This window comes from Psittacula echo, assembly GCF_963264785.1.
Source record: "Psittacula echo genome assembly, chromosome: 5".
Lineage (NCBI taxonomy): Eukaryota > Metazoa > Chordata > Aves > Psittaciformes > Psittacidae > Psittacula > Psittacula echo.
Window position 1 is genome coordinate 69,363,431 of NC_137739.1, and position 10,050 is coordinate 69,373,480.

Consider the following 10,050-nt stretch of genomic DNA (forward strand, 5'->3'; position numbering starts at 1 on the left):
ACAATAATGAAAACTACGTGTAGTAGGTAGTGTGAACCTACTCTTCTTGATTACATTTGAGAAAAGTACCCCTACCCCCTGAAATTAATCAAATAAGCAAGCAATAGTGCTGCTGCCTCAAGCATATCAGGCTCACACTGTCAGAAAACCATTCCAGAAACCTGGTGCTAAGAAAGTGCTTCCCAGCACATGTGAATAGTGCCAGGAAGTGAGGAGCTTGAAAGACAGTGTCTGCATTGATAGATCTCAAAGCACTAAGGATTTTAGAGATTATTACTGGTGGCTTACTGTATACCCAAGTTGCAACACCAAATGCTGTTAGTGTTACTGACTGTAGCCTCTCCCGTACCTGGAGATGTACTACGAACCTTGTGCGCACTTGGCCCTGAGCATTTCTAGTCTGAACTAACTTTTACCTTTTGTAAGCACAAGAACACCTCCAAACACCAAAATATCCCAGTGAGGAAAAATCCCAGTGAAGTCCACAGAGGCTTAGTGCTCATGTTACCAAAAGGAGACCCAAAGTTAAAATGAAAATTTGCCTTTTTTTTTTTTTTCTTTTGTGATGCCCCAGGCTTAAGGGGAAAAAATTAAGGTGCTTTGAATCTGCCCCTGAAAGTGCGGAATCATTAGAATTTGAGGTTTCATACTTTCTATTTGCCTCCATGCCTTTCATTGCTCCATTGCAGTAAGCTCTGAATATGCACATGACACACTGCTCACTCTTTCTAGTATCTCCTGCAAAGGCTTGTATTTTAAACCAAGAAGACAGACAATGCTCAAGGGAAGAAGTGTCCCATTTTACAGATGGGGGACTGTGATACAGCTGAGGCATTTCTAAGTAACTTTCTGGACACTTGGATATTTGCATACTCATTCAGAACATCTGTGACTTTAAGTTTACAAGGCTTTTCAGAACTTTGTGTATCACACAGCACTCTTTCCCACAGTATCTCTCTTCAATTTGATTCTTCACTTCCCTCATGAAACTATTTCAAGACAGACCTTTGAACATGCAGGGGATTCTCTGTGATCATGGGCTGAAATGCGTGGGCCCTGTCACAGACTGAGACTGCAGAACAGGATGGATCATTTCATGGCATACCGAGAAGGCTTATTTTGAGGCTCCTCATGTAGATGATTTTCATGTGATGTTTTGTGAATTTCTTACCACACAGCTTATCATCTATCCTCAGCAGACTGCAGCAGTCTGCAAGGCTGGTTTTTGATTTGTTGTCTCTGAGCATTTCTTACAGGAGTAGGAGGGTTAAAACCCTAAAAGTTTTTTCAGTGATCTGAATTACTGATGAGACAGTGAATTTAGAGTCCTACTTTTTCTTACCAATAGCTCATGATGGCAGCAACTAACATCTGTTATTAATAATAGTCTAATCTGGGATAACAGATTTCTCTTTTTTATGGCTCACTTTCCTTTCACTTGAAGATTGCATGATGAGGCCATGCTACATCCCTGGTGCGAATACATCGTGAGAAGCTTCCTCTCCTGTGCACAAGTTAATTGTGCAGGGGAAAGGAGGCACAGCGGGGTGAGATGGAGAGCACTGGTAGGTATCACATCCTCTAGACACTAGTTGCAGAAGGCATGCTGGAAGATCCAGCTTTGGGGATGCTGCCACCTGTATGCTTGCCTGCACAGCAAAGAGGTTAAAAAAATGATTGCACCTCTCTGATGCAATCCCCCCTACCCTTATTTGCTACCTTTAGCTTGTGCTGATTTGAAAACAAGACACATATTCTGGCCTGTGATACAACTTTGGCATCATTTCATTGTATAAAGGATGTTTCCTAAAAGATTATCCCCCAGTGTGATCTGTAGGATGACAGCATGCTCACGAAGAAAAGCCTTTAGATTGTGGATGTTTTTTGAAAGCCTCGTTCTGAGTTAGGTTTCATCACTCACTAGCCAACAGAAATTTGGCATTGAGTTGTACATGATATCAGAGAATAAATGAGATCAGCTACAGGGCCACCAACTGCAGAGGAAACTTTGTCATGCATAGAGAGTCTGAGTTCATTTGTATCTGGTTTTGCCTGTTTTGTGTAACTGTCCTCCTGAAGTACAATTCAGTGCTGAACATGAAAGCATTTCTTAGGCAGGAATAGAGTTTTATAAGTGAGTTACCCAAAACAATTACTTAAAAAATGCAGTCTTTAGAAATAATGTAAAATTGATGAATAAACAAATGAAACAGATGTATTGTCTGCAAAACCTAGTTTGGCCAGCTGTAGTTCATAGGCAGAAATTATTCACTTTATGCTTCACAGTCACACTCAAAATAATCAGCAATCCAGTTATATCCCAGGTATGTTATGAATGTCTGACACATGTAAAAAGAAAAGAATGTTTTATTTATTGAGTAGCCCACTATTCTTTAAATCAAATTATGGAAGTCATAACTGAGAAAATGATAAAATATGGAAGAGAGTGAAATTTTCGAATCTCACCCCCTGATACTGGTGAGTGATTTTACTCATCCTGAACCTGACGTGTGGAAACCTGGCTGTCTAAAGACTAAATTGAGAAGCATGGCCTAGGCTTGGTTCTGTACTCTCTCCAAGTCATTTTATAGCTTAAGCTGAGTTGAGGAAGCCAGGGAACAGATCCAAATAGCTGTGTTGAGAACTGTAGATATGATGTAGTAGGTGAACCTTTCTTCACAGCGCAAAGCAGCCTCTGCATTCTCACTGGTAATGTTTTGCAGGAGAAAAGGATGGAAAGACTCATACAATCAACCCACCCTTCAGATCTGCTAAGACCTGAGTTAGTGTCCTTTGCTACGTCTCGAGCATGTGTCCCTGTGCTGAGGCCTTTCTTTTGCCTGTAAGGCAGTCAGATACTGTGTGACAGAACAGGTCACATGCTTGAATTCATCAGATGAGAAACAGTTGGTTCATCTGATGGGATATTTTAACAATGTGGCAATAGCATTTCTCAATGTCCCCACTCAGATGTAAAGCTGCTTTTCTGTCTATCCAAAAACGTCAGAATTTGGAGTTTTCCCATGTGGATACATTGCTTGGTACCTGACCCCTAATCCCTGCAGTAATCTGGCACAGAATATTTTAGTTCAGACAGCACCTCCAGAGATCATCTAATTAGATGATCCAAGTTAGATTAGGCTGCTCAGGGCTTTGTCACTTCTAAGAATTTTGTTTCAGAGTGCATCTGAACAAACAAGCTCCAAGGATTTTCATTAAGATGCATAATGATATAGTAATTTAGAACAGCATATAAATTAGGCAAGGCAAAAGAATTACAGACTCTGCATCAGGCCCTTCTAATCCCTGTCCCCTGCATCTATGGCCCGGGGCTCCAATAGTGATTACTCTGAAGACACTCACTTTTTATCAGAGGAAAAACATCAGAGAGATTTCTAAATGAATCGAGGTGAACATCCAATGTGCATCATTTCGATCAGTTCAGAAGTCTGTACCTTTGGTTTCTTGTAAATTCACCATTATTATTCATCAAAGTTTACATTTAGACTATGAAAATCTAGAGGTTAAGGCAGTTTGCATATGCGTCTCCAGAGATTAATCACCAGCGCTCACTGGCGCTGTTACAAGCAATGCCTGCTGCTGAATTTTTTAGCAACGGAAAGTTTGATTTTCAGCAAAGTTACAGGTATTCAGCACTTTGTAGATCTCTCCTTGACACTTTGCAGAGTTTGATTTCTGGGGTGCATGTGAAAATAGAAAACCAGAACTTGTTAATTAGCATAACAACAGAATTTCACATTTTTCCAAGAAACAATCTCTTAGTAAGTATTATGTGAACTACTTTTGCAGACACAAGCATTTCATAGGTAGATACCGGAGGAGTAATTAAATAATACAAAAATTAAATATGTCATAAATATAATGACCTGAGGAAATGCCATTTTAGCACAATGCTTTTTCCTGAAGTGTATAAGAATAAAGCATAATCTATAGAAATATCTATGAAAATTTTAACATATTAACAAGTATTCTATTTACATTAACATTGGTTAATATTAATTCAATTCAGAAATTTGAACATTAATAAGAATTTTAAAATATTACAGAAATAAAACATTACAGGTAGAATGATACTGTAAAACACTTTACAAACGTACTCAAATACACATGCAATTGATTCATGATTTTCATCTGTTTTACTTTGATGGCATGAAAATATGAAGAAGCTGTTTAGATAAATCTTGCCAGTTTTGTATCATTCCTATTTTTTAAATGCTGGTTTCAAGGCACAGGAAACTACTATCGATAATTTATTCATAGTGAAAGTGGCAGCAGCACCAACACAGTCTGCCCCAGCACAGTGCTGTGTGCACCAGCAGTGGGTTTGAGGGAGTTCCCTCTGTGGGGCAATGGGACAGTCCTCCATGCTGCCAGCCCTTCCTTGTCAGTAAGGCACTTAACTCTGTGCAGACTCCTACACAGCAAAAGTTGGATCAATACCAAAAGGGAAGCCAGAAATGAAAGATTAAGCAGAAATGAAACACAAGTTCAACAAATGTTTGGAGATGGCATAAGAAGTGCTTGACTCCACTTAGAAATGTGAAAATTTTCTATATACTTCTGTGCATTCTAGGTTTAACTGCAAAAAATTTACTAATTATAAAATATCAAGCATTAGAACTGTACATTTTAAGACTTTAAGGACAGTGCAAGATCTTGACTAATACAGAAGTACTGTTGCTCTGTGTTACCAGGCCACTGTTTTGCCCTCTAATTCTTCCCAGAATGTGCAAGGTAGATAAAGCTGCATACTAAAGTATTCAGGAACGTTTTCAAGGCTTGTGTTGAAAGACTTCCTCATTTTTAATATTTTCCACTGGTTAACCACAAACGTTAACAACAGAGTATGTGTATGAGAATCTGAACATGTACCTCCTCAAGAACTAAACATTTCAACCACAAGAATGGGCCTTACATGTTCTCCTCAGCAGGTATATTTTTTTGTCCAGCTCAGAAGAGAAAACTGGTTCTGAATTCATATGAATAAGAACCAGACCCAAAATAAGTTTTTAAGATTTCAGTGTGAGTCAAAGTAAATTATGTTGTTTATTCCACATGTCCTTAGCTAAGCAATGTTTTCACCAATGATACTGGTGGGCAAACCTTATTGTAGGAGACAAGCAGAAATAAGAAGCATCTCTTCCATAGCATCCTCAAGGAGCTGCTAGTCCATGTGCTGTGGCAAAACTTCCTACGGACATCAGCATATAAGTAGCATGTTGCAGTGTGCATCCTGCAGCTGGTGTTGGGAACAACTTATTTGTGCCAGCAGCTAACTGCTAGCTTCCACCTTCTTGGTCTTGGCCGCTATTACAGGTTTTCTGAATGTCAGATGAATCTGTTGTTTCTTTGTTTTCTTCTCTTACTCCTCCTTCCTGTGATTCTCTTGACATTTTCCATTTTATGCTGTCACTCTTGTGATTAATGGATGAATTTAGCCTGGATGAGTTCAATCTCCATCTTCTCAGACTCCTATAAAAGTCCTTTCTGACGTTTTCACTAACCAGCACATAGATGATTGGATCAGCAATGCTGTTTGCAGTGGCTAAACACAGAAACACTGTAAAAACTGAATAGATGTCTTCTTCAAATGGACATGAGCAATTTTGATGAAACATGAAGTATATGGATCTTATTATGAGTACCACATGGTAGGGAGCAAAGCACATTAGGAAAATTATAATGATGGCAATAGCCAGATACTTCACTTTGGCTTTTTGACGACAAGTCAAACTGCTGCTTGTTTTAGTACTTTGGAAAATTTTATAGTTTGTGAAAATGAGGATTGTGAAAGGTATGGCAAATCCAAATAAGAATCTAGCAAAGCTGAAAGAAGCCAATTTTATGTCAAGGGGCAAAGTCTCAAAGCAGGTCTTACTACCTGGATTATCTTCCATGTAAAATACTGGAACATAGATTATTGCAACCACAGCAAAGAGAAAAAACACTATTATGATTGCCTTTTTCTGTCCTCTTCTTCCCCTTGATTCCAGAGCATACACCAGTGCCACGTAACGATCCACAGAAATGCAGCACAAAAGCAGAATGCTGATGTATATGTTGCAGAAAAAGATGAATCCTGTTACTCTGCAAGCTTTTTCACCCATAGTCCACTGGTGGTCATCTTGCACGTAGAGAATCCAGAGAGGCAAGGTACTTAAATACGTCAGCTCACACAATGATAAACTGAAAATGTAGATGGCAATGACTTTATTCCTTTGGATTTGTATGAACGTAAGCAGGGAAGTTAAGCAATTCGCTGGAAGGCCTATGGCAAAAACAATGCTGTAAACAGCAACCAGAAGCGTCTTGCTGTCTTTGTAGGGAACTCCTGTGCAAATGGATGTCTTATTTGTGTCTGTACAGTTTTCCATTATTATTTTTCCGGCTGGTGTTTCCTGAGAATCAGAAGACAAGTTGGAAAGTTAGCATTTGCATCACGTAAAAGTATGTCAGTAAAGGTTACAGTCCCTTAGGTGCCAACAGGGCATCAGGGGAGCAAGTGGGATGCTTGTCTTGGGGAAGCATCTAAGACAGGCACTCCAGGCCACCTACTGAGCTGCTATGTAGAGGGGATAAAAAAGGGTGCTTGATTTCAGGGTCATCAGTAGTTCTCTGCCCAGACATCTCCTGGGATGTGGCATGTGGAGCTTGACCAGTGTGAGAACTGCTGTACACCTGCATGCCATAGAAGTCTTGAAGACCTCTTCGATGGTAAAGCACAGCAGGTGACCACAACTCGTACATGAGGCAGATGGTGGCAGGGACACTGCACAGTTACACGCCATCTCAGCGGCTGTCTATGCCAGACACCTTAAGAAAAAAGCCTTCAAGAGTGGTTGAAGGTTCACTCTTTCCCCCTCTCCCAGACTTTGCATATGTCTCTTAACCCTGTGTTTGTCTGCATATTCTGTTTTCTGCCTATGCCTCTCATACTGCCTATGCCTGCTGTTTGTGCTTGTTGTGTGAAGGCATGCTTCCCCCAGTGCAGCTGACAATGGTGCAGGGCAGGAAGGAAGTGGCAGAGTTTTTCTGTAGACACATGGTTCCCAATGTTTCTCTTGACTCCTGTTACCTCCTTCCTTCCTGCTTTGCTCCAAGTCTTCTTCCTGTGCTTGGCACCCATGAGTGAGCCTCAGGAAGGAGATGCCTGTGACTTTTTAAGCTGCCTGCATGGAGCATGCTTTTCTTTCCTTGGCTTTTGGCATACAGCCTAAGGCACAGGGCGGAGGCTGATCTGCAGAGACCTTCATGCTTAAATGACTGTTGGCTGCCAAGCTCAAAACCCCAGCTGACAAAGTGCAGCCATAGGTGTGAATTTACACTTGGAGAGAAAAAGCATGAGCTGAATGACTCTCCTGAAGGTCTGGCCTGTCAGCTCAGGAGCCTGGGAAGGATCCAGGAACATGTCCCAGCCTCATATCTGGAAGGAGGAGAGGGGGGTATCCATTTGCTCCCCTACCTCACCTTCTCCTAGCTCTCTCCCTGCCCAGGGAAGAGTCTTCTGGCCCTGGCCACTGCATCCATCCCGACTTCTGAGCTTCACTTCTCTCTGCTCAGCTCCTGAGGCCTGCAAGACGTTTCCTTGTCAAACTGAATACCAGAAAGCAGCACTGAGATGACCGTTTATGAAACTTCTCCCTGTAACACTACTGCTCTGTGACTGAACACACACTTTTATCTTCTCAGGCCTTTAGAGTTTGCTGTTTTGATATTTGGCTCAGAGCAGAAAATTGCAAGTTCTGTCTTCTTCTGTGGTGGCTGGGCCGTGATGGATGTATTCCCACACCTCTCAAATAGAGCATTTGTGACTGTTTTATCTAAACATTTATAACTGCTTTATCTAAAGAGGCAGCTGGTTATCTGTGAGCACTCTGTTGCTGGGTTGCACCCACACTGGTGTGGGACTGGAGCAGGCTATCCTGCATCCAAGATACTCATTCAAATAAATAATAATTACACAGCTAATTAAAAAACCAAAACAACCACCACCACCAACCCACAATTTCAGGGTTCATTTTCTGCTAATATTTGTGATGAGCAGTTTTAGTGATTGGCTGAAGCATCTGGCCATTTGGGTCACATGGAGGTGGGCAGCAGCTCTAGCCACATCACTCTCTTCAGTTCTTTTGCCTTGAAATGCCACTGCTAAGCCTGAAAAGTCTGTGGCTTTTGTGAGTCTGTTAGCTTAAGCTTATAACTTCAGAGTGAATGTAAAGATCTTTCCTGGAGTTTGGTCCCTGAATGAAGCAGGAAAGAGTCCTGGCAGGTGCAGAGACTTGAGTGATGGGTCTTGCTGCTCATTTGGGCCAATTGCAATAATATCTGGTCTTCCTCAAAGAAGCTGAAGTGTTTTCACTAACACTGAGGGGTAAAAAGGGAAATGAAAACAAGGGGGAAAGCAAAAGGCATTTTTTTTGTTTGTTTTTTCTTTTTTTTTTTTTCCTCCATAAGTCTATTAGCTGCTAATGAAAAACTGTTTCAATTTCCAATAGAGAAGTTGCAGTGACAAAAGTACCCCTATTAGGAGAAGTAGAAAAGAAAATTGAAGATATAGTTACACGGAAAAGAGGGAGAAATCAAAAAAAGAACAGTATCTGAATAGAGAACTGGTTGAAAGTCTTTGGGTGGATTCACCTGAGATACGGGGGGACAGAAAAGAAAAAAGACACAGTGAAATCATAGAATCATAGAATAGTTAGGGTTGGAAAGGACCTTAAGATCATCTAGTTCCAACCCCCCTGCCATGGGCAGGGACACCCCACACTAAACCATGCCACCCAAGGCCTCATCCAACCTGGCCTTGAACACCACCAAGGATGGAGCATTCACAACATCCCTGAGCAACCCATTCCAGTGCCTCACCACCCTCACAGTAAAGAATTTCTTCCTTATATCCAATCTAAACTTCCCCTGTTTAAGTTTGAACCTGTTACCCCTTGTCCTGTCACTACAGTCCCTGATGAAGAGTCCATCCCCAGCATCCTTGTAGGCCCCCTTGAGATACTGGAAGGCTGCTATGAGGTCTCCACGCACCCCTCTCTTCTCCACGCTGAGCAGCCCCAACTTTCTCAGCCTGTCTCCATACGGAAGGTGCTCCAGTCCCCTGATCATCCTCATGACCCTCCTCTGGACTTGTTCCAACAGTTCCATGTTGTTTTTATGTTGAGGACACCAGAACTGCACACAATACTCCAAGTGAGGTCTCACGAGAGCAGAGTAGAGGGGCAGGATCACCTCCTTCGACCTGCTGGTCACGTTCCTTTTGAAGCAGCCCAGGATACAGTTGGCTTTCTTGGCTGCGAGCGCACACTGAAGCCAGCTCATGTTCATTTTCTCATCAACCAACACCCCCAAGTCCTTCTCTGCAGGGCTGCTCTGAATCTCTTCTCTGCCCAACCTGTAGCCGTGCCTGGGATTGCTGCGACCCAGGTGTAGGACCTTGCACTTGGTATGGTTAAACTTCATCAGGTTGGCATCAGCCCACCTCACAAGCATGTCGAGGTCCCTCTGGATGGCATCCCTTCCCTCCGGCGTATCAACCGAACCACACAGGTTGGTGTCATCGGCAAACTTGCTGAGGGTGCACTCAATCCCACTGTCCATGTCACCGACAAAGATGTTGAACAAGACCGGTCCCAACACCGATCCCTGAGAGACACCACTCGTTACCGGTCTCCAGCCAAAAATTGAGCCATTGACCACAACTCTTTGCGTGCAGCCATCCAGCCAGTTCTTTATCCACCGAGTGGTCCACCCATCAAATTGATGTCTCTCCAATTTAGAGACAAGGATGTCATGTGGGACAGTGTCAAACGCTTTGCACAAGTCCAGGTAGATGACGTCAACTGCTCTGCCCCTGTCCATCAATTTCGTAGCCCCATCATAGAAGGCCACCAAATTGGTCAGGCAGGATTTGCCGTTAGTGAAGCCATGCTGGCTGTCACCAACCACCTCCTTGTTTTTCATGTGCCTTAGCATGCCTTCCAGAAGTATCTGCTCCATGATTTTGCCAGGCACAGAGATGAG

General features: G+C 42.3%; 1 protein-coding gene across 1 annotated transcript; it reads right to left on the bottom strand.

The window, feature by feature from the left end:
* Positions 1-5,300: 5,300 nt before the first annotated feature.
* On the bottom strand, positions 5,301-6,395 carry GPR132 (G protein-coupled receptor 132; the record flags this gene model as incomplete). The annotated part of the gene is made up of 1 exon (XM_080618779.1): positions 5,301-6,395. The coding sequence occupies one exon, from the start codon at positions 6,393-6,395 to the stop codon at positions 5,301-5,303; it is 1,095 nt and encodes a 364-aa protein (XP_080474905.1).
* Positions 6,396-10,050: the final 3,655 nt, after the last annotated feature.